A 21,792-nucleotide genomic window follows, 5' to 3' on the forward strand; every position below is an offset into this window, starting at 1 on the left:
TGCTAAATGCCTATTAACAGAACTATGATTTGGGATTCCATCGTTTTTGAGCTATGACAATGGACCGGCGTTTGTCTCCCAAGTGATTAGGGGGCTTTGCAAAGTGCTTGGGTTCGCACAAAAACTGCACTGTGCCTACCATCCTCCAGCAGCGGGTGCAATGAAACGATATAATGGTGTACTAAAAAACAAACTGGGGAAAATTTGTGCATCCACCGATTTGTCCTGGATTGATGCATTACCACTTGTCCTGTTGGCGATGAGAAGCACCCCTGACAGAGTAACCAAACTGAGTCCACAAAAAATACTGTTTGGCTGGCCACATGTCAATTACTTCGCTGTCAGTATCTGATGATTTGCTCTTACAGTACTGCAAGAAACGAAGAGAGATATTGCATTGTCTTCATCATCAGGTACTGTAGGCTCTTCCTGACTCCACTTCACCTGCTGGACACGATCTCCAGCTGGGAGATTCGGATTGGGTCAAGGCCCACACCAGACGTCACTGCCTCCAGCCTTGGTGGAAAGGGCCATTTCAGCTGCTGCTAACTACGGCTACGGCTGTAAGGTGTGAGGGACTGACTTCCTGGACACCCAGCACTCACACAAAGAAGGCATACTCACTGCTGGAACAACAAGAAGGCCCAGGAGCATTGATTGCATCACCAATAGCTCCTCCTAAGGAACACTGTTACATCCTCCACTGTAGAGCGGTACCTGGGGTGTCACATGCTGGCCAACCTATGGCATCACCTGAAAGGTACAGGTGTTTTGCTACCATACAACAATTAATTTTGAAATATCTCCTTGTTAAAATGCCTGGCACCTCTCTGATTACAGGAAGAAATTGCCAGGGGTGCTCATTATGGTTTGTTCTCCAGTCCCTGCAATGCTAATACCTGCGCCGGTAATAGTATTTGCAGACAGTATTGCCATACCATTTATGGAGGGACAGATACCCAGACTGAGACTTTATATTCCTTGTCCAAGGTTGACAATGCAACAAGAATAGCAAATGCAATAGAAAGTGGGAGAGAAGGTGATGAAGGAAAGGAGATGTTTAAGAAATATGAGGGAAACAAATATGTTGAAATGATGAAAATGTATGTAACAATAATGAATGTTTCAGTATGTTATATCTGTACACATCAGCCTACAGATGCTGAGGACAAAATTACATACAAAGTATGTAGGGTGTATTATGGCGAAGGAAATGTTGTCCACTGAACATAAAATAACGGTGAGAGTAGTACAGCCCCTCTCTGGTAGGAATCCATCTTCGAGAAGACCCACATCTGATCTTCATAGCACAAAAGCCTGCATGTCTATACGCCAACTGCAAGGGAAGGGTCACTATTAGCCCATTTGACAGAACTCCGCAGAAAGGAATAAAGGGGCAGCATGGGTCTGAAACATGGCACTTCCCAAGGGATATGGATGAAGGTAAAATAGGGGTACCAAGGCTATGAATAAGTCAACAGATAGTGTCCCCCTTGTACATTAGAAGTGCCTGTGATCATTGTGAGAAATTGGGTTGTTGGTTGACTGGGGTGTGAGCCCTGGTCAAGCAAAAGCCACATTCCCTTGCAGGGTAAAACACAAAAGTGACTGATTTAACCTGTGCTTAACCTTCGGTAGCTTGGCACTAGTAGTCAGGCTAAACTTAGAGGCAAAGTGTTAAGTATTTATGCAGTACACAAACAGCAACACACCACAATAAAAATCCCAAACCAATACAAAAAATAGAGAACATTTTAATACATTATTTGACACCAACACCATCAAAATCCAGTTAGTAAGACCAGAGTAATTATGTTTTTAAAGTTTAAAATAAAAAATAACAAGTCCTCAGTTTTAGAGAATGGCCACCTTGGCACCTTTAGCACCACGACCAGGGGGTCCAGGAGTGAATGGAGACCTCCTGGGCTAAGACTCACTCAGGCTGGGTCTAGGTGCTGGTTTAAGATGGTGGGAGCCAGGTATGTCCCTGTGGCTCAGAACAGGAGACCACCTAAACTTGCCATTGGAGTCACTTTTGAAGTCCTGGCTGCAGGTGGTGATGCAGGGCTCTACAGCAGGGCTGACCTCTGAAAGTTCCAAGCAGGCTCCAGGCAGCAAAGCAGTCCTTCCAGGTACAGCAGTAGTCTGGCAGAGTACACAGCAGGTCACAGCAGCTGGCAGTCCTCGGAGAGTCCTTACACAGGTCCTGAACTGAGGAGCAAGTCTGAAAGTTCTTTTTTATTACCCTAGTGCCCTGCTCCTAGACGTTGGGTGACGTTTTTAGAAAGGTTCTCTGAAGTTCCAGGAATTTCCTTCCTCCCCTGCCCTGGCTCCTAGCTGGCTTCACTGACAATACAGGATTGTTAAGTCTATTGAAAGGTGCCACAGCCCAGCCTGTTCAGTTGCAAGTGGGGCTGTGCTTATCTCCACCCTCCTCATCAAGTCAGTTAATGGCTCATTCAGGCACTGTTATTTCCCATATTGTGTGACTGTCTAGGGTGAATTCACAAAGTCCCAACTATCACACCAGGGCTAAGGGCAGCATAATGGAAACTTTCTAAAAGTGGCATTTTCAAAATTGTAATAATAAATCAGAGTTTGCCATTAAAGAGGGTTTGTTATTACAAGTTCATAGATACCAAACATGACAAATCTACCACATCTGGTTTAGGAAATTCAACTTATTAATTTTAATAAGGAATCCCCAGTTTTACCATATGGGATGAGTAGGCCTCTCAATAGTGAGAACATTCATTTGGGAGTTTTCCACTACTAGAACATGTCAAATGAAAAAGTATATATCCTACCTTTTAATTACACAGCACCCTGCCCTATGGGCTACCTAGGGCCTACCTTAGGGGTGACATATGTAAGAAAAGGGGAGTTTATGGTTTGGCAAATAGTTTTAAATGCCAAGACAACAGGCAGTGGGACACTGTCTTCAGGCTGCTATGGCAGGCCTGGGACAAGTTTTAAGGTGCTACTTGAGTGGGTGGCACACTAAATGTTGCAGGCCCACTGGTAGCTTTTAATGTACGGCCTTGGGTATATGGTATACCACTTTAAAAGGGACTTGCATGTAAATTAAGTATGCCAATCAGGTATATGCCAATCAAACCATGTTTAGGGGAGTGAGCACTTGCACTGTAGCACTGGTTAGCTGTAGTAAAGTGTACATAGTCCTAAGGCCAACAGAGCAAAAATCCAAAAAAGATGGAGGTAAGCAAGAAAAAGGTTTTGGGGAAGACCACCCTGAGGGTGAAAGGTCTAACCCATGCCCCCCCAGCTGAAAGTGGGGAGAACTACCCAACCTCCTGGGAGGTCTCATCACTAAGGCTGAACAACATGGATAAACCATCAGCATTGGCGTGGTCTGACCCAGGTCTGTGTTCCACTGTAAAGTCCATTCCCTGTAGGGAAATGGACCACCTCAATAGTTTTGGATTATCACCCCTCATTTACATTAGCCACCTGAGTCCCAAACAGGTATGGTCTCAGCTTCTTCAGTGCCCAGACCACAGCAAAGGCTTCTCTTTCAACAGCACTCAACATCTGTTCCCTGGGAAGTAACCTAGAGATGAAGGTTACCGGTTGGTCTAGGCCTTTATCATTAAGCTGTGAAAGTACCACCCCAACGCGATGCTCTGAAGCATCTTTCTGATGGATACAACTACCTGTGGATTCCTCACCTAATGAATACTCCCAGTGCACCAGCATTCGACGTAAATCTTCTTCCTAGCTTCTGCACGTCGACGAGGACGTCACAATTGCCCTCGCGCCGCCGTCTGACGTCATTCAGGCAATAAGAGGTACTCGCTGACGTGCCGACGTCAGTTCCCTTTTTTCCGTGCCATTCGAAACGGTTATCTTCGAGGGAGCTACTGTTGCTGTTCGACAGTTACAGTGTGTTTTTGGCTATTTTTACTTTGAGACATTACAATGTCGCAAAAAAAGTCAGGATTCAAGCCCTGCCGAGAGTGTGGAGGCAAAATGTCGGTAACGGACCCACATTCTGACTGTTTGTGGTGTCTGAGTTCCGACCACGATGTTGACAAGTGCGATTCTTGTCAACACATGAATCCGAAGGCCCTGAAAGAACGTGAGGCCAAACTTTTTCTTGCAAAATCAAAGAAGAAGGAGAAAAGGCGTCACCGAAAGTCGTCGTCGTCACCGAAGTCACATCGGCATCATCTGGACTCCCGGCGCCGTCGAGAATCTTGGCGCCGGTCGAGCAGGGAGAGGTCTCGATCGAGGTCACCTTCGTCTCGACGTCAGAAGACTTGGGAAGTTAGTCCCACTGTCTCTCCCCAGCCGACGACGCCGTTACCTTCTCCGGCTTCACCGACTTCGCCCATGTCATCGGTTAATCCTCCTTCAGTGTTCGAGGTTCCACAGCCTCAGGTGTTTTCTCCGTCTATGCAGACGTCGAGACCGGCGTCGATGTCGCCTTCGAACCAGGCACCTCCGTACCTGGCTTACCCGGCCCCTGGAGCTGATAGTACCGCATTCTTGAATGCGATGTTCTCCATCTTCAAACAGATGGCTCCAGGTGGTGGACCGGCTGGTCCTTCAGGCCCTTTGGCCTTTAACATGGGTGCTCCGGCTCCACTTCGACCTGCACCCTTTATGCCCTTTCTTCCCCTGGGAAACGTGGGCTCGGCGCCGGTATCGGCTCCGGTGGCTTCGGCTCCTGTGGCTTCGGCCCCTGCGGCTTCGGCTCCTGCGGCTTCGGCGTATCAGCCAGCGACGCCGACTCGACCTCCTTCGACTCCGGAACAGGCTTCGGTCCGTCCTGCTCCACGTTCGGCGCCGAAGAAAACCATGGTGCCTTTAGACCCGGCGTCTGACAGATCCAAAGATCGGCGTCAGGCTTCGATGTCCGCTGACGCCATGTCGACGCCGAGGATAGAGGAGAGACTGCATTCGAGGAGGCTTGCTCTTCGCCTCCTTGAAGAACAGGAATACCGGAGACAAGCTTTGGAGGAAGGGGAGATTGAGGACTCTTGTGAGGGTCTCCATGGCTTGGACACTGCTAGTGGCATGGACACCTCTCCTGAATGGGACTTGTCATCACCTGGGGAGTACACAGAGGAGGCAGCCTCTTTTCATTCAGCCATTAGAAAGGCGGCTGACTTTCTGGACCTCCCTTTGCCAGTGACTGAGACCAAGCCTAATATCTTGACGGAAGGGTTGCATCCTGCCTCTACATCTGCAGAGCCACTTTTGCCTTTCAATGAGGCACTACTGGACCCCATTATGGAAGTATGGAAGAAGCCGGTGTCTTCTTCGGCCGTGAATAGATCTGTGGCTCAGAGGTATCGGGTTGCACCGGCTGATCCAGGCTTTCTTTCCAGGCATCCAACACCTGAAAGCCTGGTGGTTCAGGCTTCGTGCTCAGCTCGATCTGCTCCTGGGTCCTTTCCAGCTGTGCCCTCGGATAGAGACTCTAAAAAGATGGACATGTCATCGAAGAATGTTTTCTCGTCATGTAGCATGGCTTTGAAGTCCACCAATGCTACATGCATCTTAGGGAGATACATTTACGCACACAGAGGTTCCTCAAGAATGATTGAGCCTGGTCTCTGATGCTCAGGCAGCAGCAACCCAGGTTATTTAATCTGGGTTGGATACATCTGACTCGGTTGCTAGAGCAATGGGCACTGCTTTAGCTACGAGGAGGCAGGCCTGGCTTCGTAGCTCTGGTTTTTCCTCTGATGTGCAATCGACCCTCTTGGACCTTCCTTTTGATGGTGACAAGCTTTTCGGCGCCAAGGCGGATTCGGCCTTAGAAAAGTTCAAGGAGAGTAGGGCCACTGCCAAGTCGTTGGGCTTGCAAGCCACTTCTTCTGCTTCCTCCAGATTTTTTAGGAGGTTTCGAGGATTTGGTTGTGGTTCCTCCTCCTCCTTTCGAGGAAAATTCCAGCAACCCACCTCTGCTCTCTCCTATAGATCTTTCAAAGGGAGGGGTAGGGTCCGTACCAGGGGAGCCACTCAGCAGCACTCTGCCTCTTACTCATCCTCTGGAGGGGTGCAGCATGGGAAGCAGCCTTAGGCTTCCGCCAATTCCTTCTCACTCCACTCCTGTAGGGGGGAGGTTACTGATTTTTCTCCACAAGTGGGAGGTCATAACATCAGACTCCTGGGTTACCAGCATTGTGAGAAAAGGCTATACCCTACCCTTTCTGGAGTTTCCGCCCCCCATCCCGCCCGTCCTTCCTATTGTTCAGAAGAACACCTCCTGTTGCTAGAACAGGAGGTTCAAGTCCTCCTTTCAAAGGGTGCAGTGGAGTTGGTTCCAGAGCAGGAAAGGGGTCAGGGTTGTTACTCGAGATACTTCCTGATTCCCAAGAAGGATGGTCGGTTGAGGCCAATCCTGGACCTGAGGATCTTGAATTGGTTTCTCAAACAGGAAAAGTTCAAGATGCTGACCCTAGCTCAGGTGCTTTTGGCGCTGAACAATGGAGATTGGATGGTGTCTGTCGACTTGCAGGATGCTTACTTTCATATCCCGATACTCAAGTCGCACAGGAAGTATCTCCGGTTTGTGGTGGGGTCGCAGCACTATCAGTTTGCGGTCCTCCCGTTTGGTCTTACTTCAGCACCTCAAGTCTTCACGAAGGTGATGTCGGTAGTTGCAGCGGAGCTCAGAGGGATGGGGATAGCAGTATTTCTTTATCTGGACGACTGGTTGATCAAAGCCAAGTCTCCGGAGCTCGTGTTGCATCACCTTCAGTCGACTACTCAGTTGTTGTTCGACCTCGGTTTTTCAGTGAACGTGCCCAAATCTCACCTAGAGCCCTCTCAGCACCTCCTGTTCATTGGGGCAGTACTGGATACAACATTGAATCAAGCCTTTACTCCGCTTCAGCGGATTCAGGACATTCAGGCGTTGGTTCCAATGTTTCGAAGTGGAGCAGTTATTCTGGTCCTCAAGGTGCTACGCCTGCTCGGCCTGTTTGCTTCTTGCATACTGTTGGTCACTCACGCTCTCTGGCACATGAGGGCTCTTCAGTGGTGCCTCCGAAAGCAGTGGTCTCAACACAAATGAGATCTCCAAGGTTCGGTGAGAATCTCCAGAGATGCTGCCACGGATTTGAAATGGTGGATTGCGGACGGCAATCTTACCCGAGGAAGGCCGTTCTCGCAAGCTCCGCCTGTGGCCACGGTATTAACAGATGCTTCCACTCTAGGATGGGGAGCTCATCTGGGGGACCTGGAGATCAAGGGTCTTTGGTCTCCAGTAGAACAGATGTTTCATATAAATCTATTAGAGTTACGGGCTGTACGTCTAGCTCTCAAGGCCTTCCTCCCATCCCTTTGCGGTCAGTCAGTTCAGGTCCTGACGGACAATACTACTGCGATGTGGTATATAAACAAACAGGGAGGAGTAGGGTCGTACCTTCACTGCAGAGAAGCTCTTCGGCTATGGTCCTGGGCAAAGGACCATCAGATTTGCTTAGTAGCAAATCATCTGGCCGGAGTCTTGAACGCACGTGCGGACAGTCTCAGTTGCCATTTCTCGGCCGATCACGAGTGGCGTCTCCATCCGGATCAAGTCCGTCTAATCTTCCAGATGTGGGGGTTTCCTCGGATAGATCTGTTTGCCACTCGGGAGAACTCGCACTGCCCGTTATTCTGCAGCCTCCAGTATCCGGGACAAGGAGCATTGGGGGACGCGATTCAGTTGACCTGGTGTGACCAGTTGCTTTACTCGTTTCCCCCCATACCCTTGATTCCTCGAGTTTTGAGGAAAATTCGCCAAGACCGGGCCCAAGTCATCTTAATAGCTCCCGATTGACCGAGGAGGGTATGGTACACGGACCTTCTCCAACTCTCACTGTGCCCTCCGCTCCGTCTCCCTCTGAGGACAGACCTCCTCTCGCAGTCGCAGTGGCAGGTTTTACACCCCCACCTCCTGAGCCTGCACCTTCATGCCTGGAGAATGAACGGGGCAACTTGAGTTCCTTTTCTCTCCCGCCTGATGTAGTGGATGTTATCTTATCGGCCAGGCGACACTCCACTAAATCTATCTACGCTAATAGGTGGGCTAAATTTGTGATTTGGTGTGGAGAGAGGCAAATTGATCCCTTACGTGCTCACTTATCAGATATTTTATCTTTTGCATTGTCTTTGGCACAGAGGGGTTGTGCAGTGGCTACTGTTAAGGGATACTTGTCTGCCCTGTCAGCCTTTCTATGTCTTCCAGACCAGCCTAGATTCTTGAAAGGTCTTATTAACAAATTCCCTCCTACTCCTTTCGTTATGCCTCAGTGGGATTTAAATTTAGTTCTAACTTTTCTTATGGGGTCTCCGTTTGAGCCTATGCATTCTTGCCCCTTAAGGTTATTGGTCCTAAAGACGGTTTTCCTGGTTGCAATTACTTCTGCAAGGAGAGTGAGTGAGTTGCAAGCTCTATCTGTAAAACCCCCTTATACATCTTTTTATGGGGATAAGGTGGTGTTGAGGACCAAGGCTGCTTTCCTACCAAAGGTTGTTTCACCCTTTCATATGGCCCAGACGATTACTCTTTCCACGTTTTATCCTCCGCCTCATCCTTCAAAGGAAGAAGAGAGACTTCACTGCTTAGACCCAAGGAGAGCGCTAAGCTTTTATGTGGATAGAACGAAGGATTTCAGGCTGGAGGATCAGCTCTTCATCGGGTACGTAGGAAAGAGGAGAGGAAAGGCAGTCCACAAGAGAACACTCTCCAGGTGGGTTGTTCTTTGCATTAAAATGTGTTACTCCTTAGCAAAGAAGGAACCCCCTGATGGTATAAGAGCTCATTCCACCAGAGCTAAGTCGACCTCTTCGGCCTTGGCTAGGGGTGTTCCTGTGGTTGACATCTGCAAGGGCGCAACTTGGTCATCCCTTCACACTTTTGCGAAGCATTACTGCTTGGATTCTGAGGTCAGAAGGGATGGCCATTTTGCACGGTCAGTGCTGCAGGATTTCTTGGTTTGACCATTCAGGCACCCACCACCGAGTGCGGTACTGCTTTGGGACTCTATTCATTAGGTGAGGAATCCACAGGTAGTTGTATCCATCAGAAGAACGAGTTACTTACCTTCGGTAACAACTTTTCTGGTGGATACATTAGCTACCTGTGGATTCCTCGCGGTCCCACCCGCCTCCCCGTTGCCTGTCTGGTCTAACCAAGTAGTTCTTGAGTGTGCTCCTCTTGGTTTTGAGGGCTTGTACATATTCTATATATATGTTCAGATGTATATATAATTGTTCGTATATTCATTTACTTGTTTTAAAAAATAAATAAAAAAGGAGAATTGGGTTCTTAGAATGATGTATTTATTTGGAATTTCATTAAATATTGCTATTTGTTCATTTATCTCAATGGCCTATTATTCTCAGGCATGTAAAAAATGTTGGTACTGACGTCGGCACGTCGGCGAGGACCTCTTATTGCCTGAATGAATTCAGACGGCATCGCGTGGGCAATTGTGACGTCCTCGTCGAAGTGCAGAAGCTAGGAAGAAGATTTCCGTCGAATGCTGTCGCAATGGGAGTATTCATTAGGTGAGGAATCCACAGGTAGCTAATGTATCCACCAGAAAAGTCGTTACCGATGGTAAGTAACTAGTTCGTTTGGACTATAAATTCTTTGGAAAAGTCAGGGGCCTTGAGCACAGGGGCTGTGCACATGGCCTATTTTAGAGCGTCAAATGCTTTTTGGCAGACCTCCATAGAGATCACCTTTCTGGGCTGTTTCTTTGACGTCCGCTCAATCAAGGGGACAACAACGGTGCCATACCCCTTGACAAACCTCCTGTAATAACCTGTGAGTCTCAAGAAGGCCTTCACCTCAGTTTGAGTTTTTGGGAGCTCCCAGGCCAGAGTAGCCTCTATTTTGGCTTGGAGGGGCTGCACCTTACCCTCGCCCACCTAGTGTCCTAAGTACACCACAGACCCCTGCCCTATCTGGCACTTACTGGCCTTGATAGTCAAGCCTGCATTCTGCAGGGCCTGAGGCAATTCCTGGTGGTGGAAAAGGTAGTTCTTCCAGGTGCAACTAAAGACAGCTATATCAACTAAGTAGGCAGCGCTGAAGGCCTCCATACCAGACAGTACCTGGTTTACCAGCCTTTGGAAGGTGGCAGGGGCATTCTGTAACCCAAAAGGCAGCACTTTAAATTGAAAGTTGCTACTTAAGTGGGTGATACAATAAGGGCTGCAGGCCCACTGGTAGCTTTTAATTTACAGGCTCTGGGTACATGGTATATTAATCTACAAGAGACTTACATGTAAATTAAATTAAATAGGCCAATCATGTATATGACAATCAAAACATGTTTCGGGGAGTGAGCACATTCACTTTAGCACTGGTTAGCAGTGGTAACAAATTCCTAAAGCCAGCAGGACAAAGAACCAAACAAGATGGAGATTCCTTCATTCTTCTGGTGCAGGCTGAAGACTGTCTTCCCTCTGAGGATGCACAACCTGGAAAGAGTTGCAGTTGCTGGCAGGAGCTGAAGATAAAATGTTGCAGAAGTCGTCTTGGCTTCTTTGTTGCAGTTTGTAGAGTTCCTGAAAGGTCCAGATACAGTTTCATCTGTAGAAGGTGAAGTAAAGGACACAGAGGATTCCTGCCAGAGTCTTATAATCCGAATCTGAGGAAACACCCAGGAGAGAGATCCTAAATAGCCCTAAAAAGGGGGATTAGTCAGCTACACAGGTAAGCACCTATCAGGAGAGGGCTCTGAAGCCACCTGCTGACACTGGCCACTCAGATGCTCCCAGAGTGCCCCACCACCTTGGAATCCAATATGGCGAAACCCAGGGACACTCGGGTGGAGCTCTGGGCACCACCCCTGGGGTGGTGATGGACAGGGGTGGGCCACCCCACTTTCCTTTGTCCAGTTTTGCACCAAAGCAGGGACTGGGGGGCACCATCTGTGCCCTTCAAAGCATTTCCAGAGGCTCTGGGAGTCTACCCCTCCCATGCCTGTAACACCTATTTCCAGAGGGAGAGGGTGTAGCTCCCATCTCTCAAATGAAATGCTTTGTTCTGCCTTCCTGAGCTCGAGCTGCTTGAGCAACAGGAGGGCAGAAACTTGTCTGTGAGGTGGCAGCAGCTGGGGCTGCCTGGAAAACTTCAGAAGGCTGGTATGGCAGTACTGGGGATCCACTGTGAAGCCCCCAGAGTGCATTGGAGTGTACTACCAATACTAGATTTATTATTGGGTACAATTCCCAGATGTTGGACACCTTACATGGCCATGTTCGGAGTTACCATTGTGCAGCTGGACATAGGTCTTGACCAATGTCCAGTGCCCATGTAAAATTGCATCCCCTGACTCACGAAGTCTGGGAAAATGATTCTGGACGATGTGGGGGCACCTCTGGTAGTGCAGGGGTACCCTCACACACAGGTACTTTGCACATAGTCTTCAGGGTGGGAAGGCCTGATATATAGGAGACTTATAAGTGACCTGGTGCATTGAAAATGGCTGTGAAAGGGTGCATGCACCATATTACACAGACTGCAATTGAAGTCTTCCAGAGGCCTTTGCATGAGCTCCCTATGGGTGGCAAAAGTAATGCTGCAGCCCGTAGGGATCCTCTCGAACCTCAGTGCCCTTAGTACCTAAGTACAATATGTTAGGGACTCATAAGGGGTGACCAGTATGCCAATTTGGGAGGAAATACTGGGTTACCAGTATGCAGTGACAAATTTGAGAGGAGAGAGAGTATAAGCACAGTCAAACACACTGACATAAGGCAGAAATTGAGGGTAACATGCCAAAAGAGGGTACTTTCCTACAGTTTCCCCATTAGAGAGAGTATGGTTCAAGAGGTTACTGTAGGGAAATACCATCTTTCTTGGCATGTTACCCCCATTTTACCTGTATGTCAGTATGTTTTTGCCTGTCTCACTGGGATCCTGCTGGTCAGGACCCCAGTGCTCATAGTTTATGGCCTAATGTGTGTGTCTTTATAGTGCTTAACTGTGTCACTGAGGCTCTGCTAATCAGAACCTCAGTGCTTATGCTCTCTCTGCTTTTACATTTGTCACTATAGGCTAGTGACTTAGTTTACCAATTTCAATTGGCACACTGGCCCCCCCTTATAAGTCCCTAGTATATGGTACCTAGGTCCCCATGGCATTGGGGTTCCAGGAGATTTTTATGGGCTGCAGCATTTCTTTTGCCACCCATAAGGAGCTCAGACAAACCCTTTCACAGGACTGCGACTGCAGCCTGCGTGAAATAACGCACATGTTATTTCACAGCCATTTTTACTGCACTTAAGTAACTTCTAAATCACCTATATGTCTAACCTTCACTTGCTGAAGGTTAGGTGCAAAGTTACTAAGTGTGAGAGCACCCTTGCACTAGCAAAGGTGCCCCCACATAGTTCAGGGCCATTTTCCAGGACTTTGTGAGTGGGGGAACGCCATTACATGCGTGCACTACATATAGGTTAATACCTATATGTAGCTTCACAATGGTAACTCCGAATATGGCCACGTAAGGTGTCTAAGATCATGGAGGTGTCTCCCCATTCAAAATCTGGTATTGGGGACCCAATTCCATGCATCCTGGGGGCTCCACCATGGACTCCCAGCACTGCCAAACCAGCTCTCTGAGGCTTGCACTGCAGCAACAGCTGCTGCCACCTCACAGACAGGGTTCTGCCCTCCTGGGGGTCTGAGCAGCTCAGTCCCAGGAAGGCATAACAAAGCATTTCCTTTTGGAGCAGGTGTTACACCCTATCCCTTTGGAAATAGGTGTTACAGGCTGGGGAGGGGTAGCCTCCCCCAGCCTCTGGAAATGCTTTGAAGGGCACAGATGTTGCCCTCCTTGCATAAGCCAGTCTACACTGGTTCAGGGACCCCTTGTCCCCTGCTCTGGCGCGAAACTGGACAAAGGAAAGGGGAGTGACCACTCCCATGTCCATCACCACCCTAGAGGTGTTGCCCAGAGCTCCTCCAGTGTGTCCCAGACTTCAGCCATCTTGCTTTGCAAGGTGTGGGGGCACTCTGGAGGGCTCTGAGTGGCCAGTGCCAGCAGGTGACGTCAGAGACCCCTCTGATAGGTCCATACCTGATAAGGTAGCCAATCCCCCTCTCAGGGCTATTTAGGGTCTCTCCTGTGGGTTCTCTTCTGATTCTACTTGCAAGTTTCCAGCAGGAATCCTCTGAAACTACTACTTCATCCTCTGAACTCGGATCAACCGCAGCCTGCTCCAGGAACCACTGTAACAGCAACAAAGTATCCACAAAGGATACTTTTCTTCTGCAACTTCAGCTCCAGCCAGCACCTGCAACAGTTTCCATGGTGTGCACGCTCTGAGGACTCCCTGTCTTCATCCTGCACCAGAAGGACTAAAGAAATCTCCCATGGGGTGCCAGAGTGACTCCCCTGCTCACGCAGGCACCTTCTAAGTCGACGACCGGTTCTCTTGGACTCCTCTCACAGCGACAAGCGTGCTCCTTGGAACATAGAGGGTGGACCCCATCGGCACAGACTGTCCTGGGGTCCTGCTGTCGCAATTTGGAGGAGGTAAGACCTTGCCTTCCCCCAGAACGACAGTACCCCTGTGCACCGCGTCTTCTTCACCTCCTGAGGCCTCTGTGCACTATTGGCAAAATTCCTTCGTGCACAGTCTGGCCCAGTTCCCCAGCAGTCTATTCTGCGATGCTCAACTCTCTGAGTTGATCTGCGGTGACGTGGGACCTTCTTTTGTAGTGCTGCACCCACCCCACTTTGCACCTCCTTTGCTCCCGTGTCCTGAGGGCTCTCTGAAGTGCTGAGCGACCCCTCTTCCTCCTCACACAGAGTGGAGGCCCCCAGGTCCTTCCTGGGCCCAGCTAGTGCCTAGTTGACACAAAACGTGACTTTGCCGGAACCAAGGCTTGTTGGAGGAATCGAGCACCAAAACACGCCTGCATCCATCTTCACGACATGGGACATCCTTTGCATCACACAGGAACCTGCTGGCATCTTCCTAGGGTGCATTTCTGCAGTCATTGTCCAACCTGGGACTCTTCTTTTGCACCCTCTTCTGGGTTGGCAAGGGCTCCTGTCCTTCCTGGAACTTCTGGACTGGGCCTCCTTCTTTTTCAAGTCTTCAGGTCCAGGAATCCACTGTTTGTTGTTTGCAGACTTGGTTGGTTCTTGCAATAATTCCAATCATGAGGTGTAGTGTGTCCTAAGCAAACTTGCAGTACTTTACTCCTGCTTTTCTGGGCTCCGGGGTGAGGTAATTTACTTACCTTTGCTGTATTCTTACTCTTCTAGTGATTCTGCACACACTACACTTGTCTAGGGGGGAATTCGTGATTCACATTCCACTTTCTTAGTATATGGTTTGTGTTGCCCCAAACCCATTTTGTCCCATAGCATTCTATAGCATTTCCTATTGTTTGCACTATCCTTTGTCTAATTACTTGCCTTATTTTGGTATCTAGTGTATATATTGTGTATAATACTTGCCTTCAGAAGGTGTATTGCCTCTATGATGTTTTTGGTACTGTGTCACCCAAATAAAATACCTTTATTTTGGTAACACTGAGTATTGTCTTTACTTGTGTATAAGTACTGTGTAACTATAAGTGGTATTGCATGAGCTTTGCATGTCTCCTAGTTCAGCCTAAGCTGCTCTGCTATAGCTACCTCTATCAGCCTAAGCTGCTAGAACACTACTAAATTTAACTAATAAAGGATAACTGGACCTGGTATAAGGTGTAAGTACCCAAGGTACCCACTACAAACCAGGCCAGCCTCCTATAGTTACAGATCTGGAGACTCAACAATCACCATGGGTATGTTTGTCATCTTGTTATGAGGTAGTTTGTCCACCGAGTGGGAGCTTTCTGATTCCCCCTTTCTCTGCCTCTGCTGCCCCTCTTGCTTCTTCCTTAAAATGCTGCTGGTACCTTTGATCAAAGGACAAGCTTCAAAGCACAGTACAATAAAAAATAATAATAACAGTTGTACATAGGAATAAAATAAGGCAAACTAGCAAAACACCTATGTCTTGCTGCAATCAATTAATAATAGTACTGTGTCAGACCAATTATAACTTATGAAAAATAGGCCAGTAGCTTGGTACCAAGATGTGGATGAATTTGCAAATCAAGCGGAGAACTAACTCTCAAATTAATCCAGGTGTGATTGGCAACCATTGCTAATGTGAGCACTGTCTAGAAATATGGTCTCATTTCCAATGGTCACAAATGACATGATTCACCCCCTTTTGGGTGCAGTTTGATATGTTGCAGAACAATAGTGTTTCATTGATAGCATTAAATTAACAAAACATAATAAGCCTTTGGCACTACTAACACTTGAGCCTCAAAAAGATGTGTTTATCAAACATCGCTCCTAAATTGCATGCTAGAATTATTGGGTTGTGGGCGATTTGACCAAAGGCAGATGGACTTTCCTGCGATCAAAGGTTCAGCGGAATAATGGCCTTACAGTAAAATTTTGGATTTTTCAGCATTAAGGAATTAATTACGTATCCACATCCAGGATTTTATGTTCCGGTGATAGAACATTGCAATTATGTGTGCCTGGCAATCATGTTGGACCAGTAAAATTTGTATGTCATTGGTATACATTTGGTACCACAGACTGTAGTAATCTGTTCCAATAGGTATTACATAGAGATTTAGAAAGGCAGAATTCTGGTCACTGCGGTCTGTAGGGAGAATTAATAACCCAATTTTATTAACAACAGGAGGCAATTTTTTTAGGTAAGGTAAAGTTACCAACAAATCCTTTCTTTTTGATAATCCCTCTTTTCCGTTATGCACATAATTAATGATCTGGTTTTGGTAAACACAGACCTAATGTCCATTTGAGTACACAATCCTTAGAGTTGTGGAATGTCATTAACATGCTTCTCTTTTTTTGAGAGATAGCCAGATAATTAACCCTTTAAAAACATTTCTTATTAAATAGTGTTGTAGATGTGGCCATAGGAGTAGAGCAGATCAATGCAGTCTACTGTTTGTTAATCCTTTCCACAAATCCTTGAATATGGCCAGCACTCTATAGAGAAAATAAGCACATTCTTCATCTACCTTCTACATACCTAGCTCCAGTCCTTTTAATTCCTTTTTTTTTAGCTTGAGCGTAAGCGTTTGATCTCATGTATACTTTTAGTATACTTCTTGTGGCTTAAAGCAATTTATTTTGTTGGTTGCAGTCCCACCTCCTCCCATGTCGCTGACATTTGTTTTGTCTTTATTCCAGTGCTGTCCTCATTTACCTCTTGCTCCTAAATAAGCTTATTTTACAAAAGAAACACCCAGCCTTTTAGCTCACTGCCAAAGAAAGTCACAATATGCCCTTTGTGGTAGAATGTAGCTAAACCTAGAAGCAATGATGTGAAACTCTCTGTCTTTGAGGCCCCTCCCTGACAGCACTCAAGACATCCTGCTCAGGGCATTGCTGATCTCCTTCATTGGGGCCACAAGTCTTCTCAGGCAGCTCCGCTATTGTTAACTTTATAAGAGCTTTGTTGAAGTGTGAGACAAGAACTCTTGCAAGACTTTTCATTCAGTTGAATTAAAAAGAAAATACAGTTTCCAGCCTTATTTTCCAATTTCTGTTCAGATGTTTACACAACTCAAGGTAGTGCAGTCATCGTCTTGTCTCTCCTCAAGGGCTTGTGATTTCTGATGTCAGTAGCAACTAGTGACCACCGAAACATGGCAGGAAAAGACAAAATTCTGAGACAGGGTTGACCAGTTTATGTGGTAAGAAAAGTACAGTTCTGAATTTATAATGCCAATAGCTCTAACTCAAGAAAATGCGAGACCTATTGCATTGCAAATGCTTGTTTACCACACTTCACCTTATCTGTATCTTCTACCTTCCTTCAGCCAGTCGTTGACCATCATGAACGGACACCGCTCAAGGATCTTCACCATCACCTTTCATCCACAGATTGAGAACTGCTTCATCTCTGGGAGCTGGGACAACACCGTGCAGGTGAGGGTAGGGTTTTAGCATTGAATTGGAGACTGAGTATGAGAACACACGTTAATGGAGAGGAGAAAACAGAGGTGGCTAAGGGAGGAGAGGAGTGCATTATTGAAGGAATGCAGAATGAGAAGGACATGAAAGGGTAGAATGTAATATATTAGGCAGATTTGTGAGGGTTCTTTGTATGGCATGCTTTGCCATGCATTCTTCTGTCTCATAGTCTTTCTTTTTGTGTTTTTTCATAGTTCTGGGATGTTAACAGCCAGCACTCCTTGAGGTAAGTTGTTCATGCTTCCTTGGCAGTAATAACCTACTTTCTGTGCTTCCTTAGCTTTTTCTCACAGACCTCAGTATCTTTTTTACTTTTGATTAGGAAGATATTTGGGCCCCACATTTGTGGTGATGCCCTGAAGTTTCATCCCACCACCAATCAGCTCCTGACAGGCTCCTGGAGGAAGCACCAGTCACTGCAGGTAAGACTGACTGCCCCGTGATGGCTAAGGTAGAAAGATAGAATGGGCCAATTCTGCGAATCAACCTGTTTGCAACTGCAAAAAATAATTTTTGTATCTTTGAAACCCAAACTGCAATTTGGTTAGAGGTTATTGAATTCCAATTAGGGTTTGTGACCAAATACCGATTCAGTATTTGGAAGTGGCATAGATATCGTATTTGGAAGTGGCACATTTAAGGTGTCCCTTCCAAATACCGATTTTCAACGTTCTGTATTCATGTGTCTGATAGAGACTTCTAGCTGCAGGTTCCTTACCCTTGATTTCGAATTTCCAGGTCTCCGCTTCTAATTCAGAATTTTTGGCTGAACAGTACCCTGCGTGCACTATCGGGTGGTGTTGTTTGGATCTGCATGCTTCGTCAGCATCATTGGATCTGTCTGTGAATTCACAGTCGCCTATAAAGGGACCACCCCCGGTGCGCGTACGTCAGGTCTTTTCCTTCTGCGCTGGTTTAGCATAGGTCACTGATTGAGTTACCCTCTGCCTTTTTTGGCAGGCCTCAACGTCAGTTGGCGCTCCAGGAGCCCCAAGTCCTCTTCTTCGTACTCGAGGTCCTCAGGTGTCTCGTGGAAGAGACACAAGAAGAAGAAGAAGAAGTCCAAGAGGACTTTGCAACGTCCATCGGCTGACGAGGCAACTCGGGAACATCGACGTTCCATGCACGGTTCCGTGGAACTACTGCTAGGGCTGACTTCGCATGTCCCCTCTATTCGGAAGCAGGGGTGACCACCCCCCCCCCTTAATTTAAAGAATTTGACAAAGCCATGCGCCTCATATTTGAGCGGGCTTCCCCTGATGGTGAGCCTTCGGGCCCTGTAAGGTCGGCAGCGGTCCCACCAAATTCCACATCGGTGGCTTCAGCCCCGACGCCATTGGGGACCCCAGGATCCAATATCGGATCCGGATCAGCGCTGGTTCCACACAGTCGGCCTCCTCTGGCGTCAGTCTCAACGTTGATGCTCCCTCCACCGCTGGCGCCCACCGGTGGTGCGAGCCTCATTCTCATTCCGGATGATCCGGAACCTGAACAACGTCGTACGATGCTGATTCCGACTTCTATGGCGCCAACAAAGCCCAGATCAGTGCCTGAGGCTTATTTCGAATAGCCAGGCACAGGTGAGGAATGGAAGCGGTCTGAGGACCCTTTAGAATATAGATTGGAGCAGGACTGGTATGAGGTTCTAGAGGAAGCCAATGGACTGGATACGTCTCCAGAAACTGGCATGCTCTCACCTCCTTCTGTGGCTACGGAGGAGGGAGCTTCAGGTGCCATGGTGGTGGGTAGAGCTGTCGAGGTATTGAACCTAGAGTTGCCTATGGTGCCAGTTAGGACTAACATCTTGACAGGTGCTTCAGGCAGGGGTTTCCACATCGGAACCAATGTTGCCCTTCAACAAATCCCTCACTGATGTCCTGCTGGGGACGTGGTCCAAACCCAGCACAGGGGCTCCTGTAAATAGGGCAATCGGCCGCTGCCATCAACCAACTCCTACTGACCTTGGTTTCCTCACCCAACACCCCACCCCAGAGAGCTTGGTGGTCCTGGCCTCCACCCCCAATGGTGCCTTCCCTTCCACTCCCCCCGGATAGGGAATCTAAGGGGCTGGATCAGCTTGGTAAGAAAATGCTTTCCTCCTCCAGCCTGGCATTGAGGTCTGTAAACACCTCATACCTATTGGGCCGTTTTTTCCATACTTTATGGGATACAGTGGCACAGGTGCTGCCCCAGGTCCTAGAGGGCGTACGGGACACTCACTCAAGCCGTCAAAGCTGGGAGAGACATAGCCAAGTTTACGATTCGGTGTGGTTTGGACATGACCGACTCGCTGGGCAGGGCCATTTCATCTAAAGTGGCCCTTCGACGCCACGCCTGGCATCGTACTTCTGGCTTTTCGGAGGCTGTCCAGACAAACCTTACGGACATGCCCTTTGATGGCTCACACCATTTTTGGAGAAAAGGCAGACTCTGTGCTTGAGCAGTTCAAGGAATTTCCGGATACGGCCAGATCCTTGGGCCTCTTGGCGTCAGCTCGTTAGCAGTTTGCCTTTCACCCCTTTAGAGGCTTTGTAAGGGATGGGGTACCATGCCACCGTTCTCCATCATCTCAGCATCCAGTGCGAGAACGCGGTTGTGGTACCTTTAGACCCAGATGGTCTAGTCAGAGGTCGGTCACTTCCCAGCCCCCCTCCTCCACAGTGCCCAAGTCCTCCTAGTGTGGTTCTGCAAGGCCACACGCATCCAGTTTGGAGGGAGGATTCAATTTCATCTCCCTCGTTGGCGGTCCATAGCATCTGACAAATGGATCTTGCAGATCAGACAGAAGGGCTATTTCCTCCCCTCCCAGTCTTTCTTTCCCTCTATGCCTCCATTAAAAGAACGGCCGATTGAGGATCACTTAATTTTGCTCTTGTAGGAAGTTATGCCTCTCTTGGCCAAGGGAGCTATAGAAAGATGGCAGAAGTAGACAGTGGTTGTTATTCCCGATACTTTCTGATTCCCAAAATGAACAAGGGTCTTCACCCGATTCTGAAATTTGCAGGACGTCAATCTCTTTCTCAAAAAAGATAAATTCAAGATGCTCACTTTTGCTCAAGTCTTGTCTGCCCGAGACCAAGGGGACTGGATTTTCACATCCAAATCCTGCCCACCCACAGGCGCTACTTGCGATTCAATGTGGGCCACGAGCAGTTTCAGTTTACCAAGCTTCCCTTCGGTCTTACCTGAGCCCCTCAGGTGTTCACCAAGGTGATGGTGGTGGTAGTAGCTCATCTGTGCAGTTTGGGGGTTTCAGTCTTCCCCTACCTCAATGACTGGCTGTTGAAGGCTCCTACTCCTCATGCTCTCGTCACCCACCTTCAGACTACGGCAGACCTCATGCATTCACTGGGGTTTCTATAAACGTGCCACAACTGACTCCCTCTGAGTAGCTCCCTTTCATCTTAGCCGTTCTGGACACAGTGCTGTTTTGAGCTTATCCTACAGAGCAGCAAGTCCAGGATATTCAGGTTATGATATAGATATTTCGGCATCTATCCTGGATTTCGGTGAGACAGACTCTGAGGCTGTTGGGACTCATGGCCTCCTGCATCCTGTTAGGCAAGCATGCCAGGTGGCATATGAGGGCTCTGCAGTGGGACTTGAAGTTCCAGTGGGCACTGCATCATAGAAATCTTACCGATTCGGTTCAGATCTCGGAGGGACCTGCAGTGGTTGTTAGTGAACTGCGTTTGGGTCAGAGGCAGACTCCTCTCCCTTCCCCAGCCAGATCGCACAGTAGTGACAGATGTGTCACTTCTGCGATGGGGCAGCCATCTGCGAGAGGTGGAGATCAGGGGTCTCTGGTGGAATCTGGACTCCATATCAACTTACTGGAGCTCCAGGTAATCCAACTGGCATTGAAAGCTTTTCTTCCTGTTGTAAAAGGGAAGATAGTGCAGGTGTTCACAGACATCATCAGCGTAGTGTGATACTGCAGCAAGCAGGCCGGTGTGGGATTGTGAGCCCTTTGTCAAGAGGCTCTGCGTCTCTGGACATGGCTGGAACAGCATTGCATAATTCTGGTGGTTCAACACCTGGCAGGTTCTCTGAATGCCAGGGGGGGACAAACTCAGGCGGAGCTGCCTAGCAGATCACAAATGATATCTCCACCCGAGGTGGCGCAAGGACTCTTTCAGCAGTGGTGAGAGCCTTGGTTAGATCTGTTCACCTCCGCAGAGAACACGCAATGTCAGCAGTATTGCTTGTTGGAGTTTCCAAGGTGGCAGTTGCTCGGCGACGCTTTTCTTTGCGAGTGGAGTTTGGGCCTCCTGTATACCTTTCCGCCCATACCACTTCTGCCCAGAATTCTCAAGAAGACCAAGAGGCACAAGTAATCCTCGTAGCTCTGGATTGGGCATGGAGAGTCTGCTTCCCCGAGCTTTTGAAAATGAGCATCGATCCTCTGATCAGGCTGCCCCTTCAAGAGGATCTTCTGTCGCAGCAGCAGGGGAGGGTTCTCCACCCGAACCTGTCAACTTTTGACCTTCATGCATGGAGATTGAGGGGTGGCAGTTGATGGCTTTGACCTTTCGCCTGAAGTCTGTAACGTTATTTTGGCAGCCAGGCATTCCTTCTCTAAAACAGTATATGCCTGCCATTGGAAACGCTTTGTATATTATTGTACAGAAAGGTCTATTGATCCTCTTTCTGCTTCTCTTTCTGACATCCTTCTCTTTATACTGTCCCTTGCCAGCAGGGTTCTGCCTTGGGTATTCTCGAGGGCTATCTTTCCACCTTATTGGCATTCCTTCAGCTGCCTGAGCAGCCTTCACTTTTCAAATCTCCC

General features: G+C 48.1%; 1 protein-coding gene across 4 annotated transcripts in view; it reads left to right on the plus strand.

Moving 5' to 3' along the window:
• The window catches only part of LOC138304161 (uncharacterized), a 168,401-nt gene that overhangs the window by 73,905 nt on the left and 72,704 nt on the right, over positions 1–21,792 (plus strand). For all 4 annotated transcript variants that reach the window (XM_069243979.1, XM_069243982.1, XM_069243981.1 and 1 more), the window contains 3 exons: positions 16,850–16,958; positions 17,198–17,229; positions 17,326–17,425. In XM_069243979.1, coding sequence (XP_069100080.1) covers positions 16,850–16,958; positions 17,198–17,229; positions 17,326–17,425 — 241 coding nt within the window. The remainder of the gene's footprint in view (positions 1–16,849; positions 16,959–17,197; positions 17,230–17,325; positions 17,426–21,792) is intronic.

Source organism: Pleurodeles waltl, chromosome 7 (assembly GCF_031143425.1).
Source record: "Pleurodeles waltl isolate 20211129_DDA chromosome 7, aPleWal1.hap1.20221129, whole genome shotgun sequence".
In the NCBI taxonomy this organism is placed as follows: Eukaryota; Metazoa; Chordata; class Amphibia; order Caudata; family Salamandridae; genus Pleurodeles; species Pleurodeles waltl.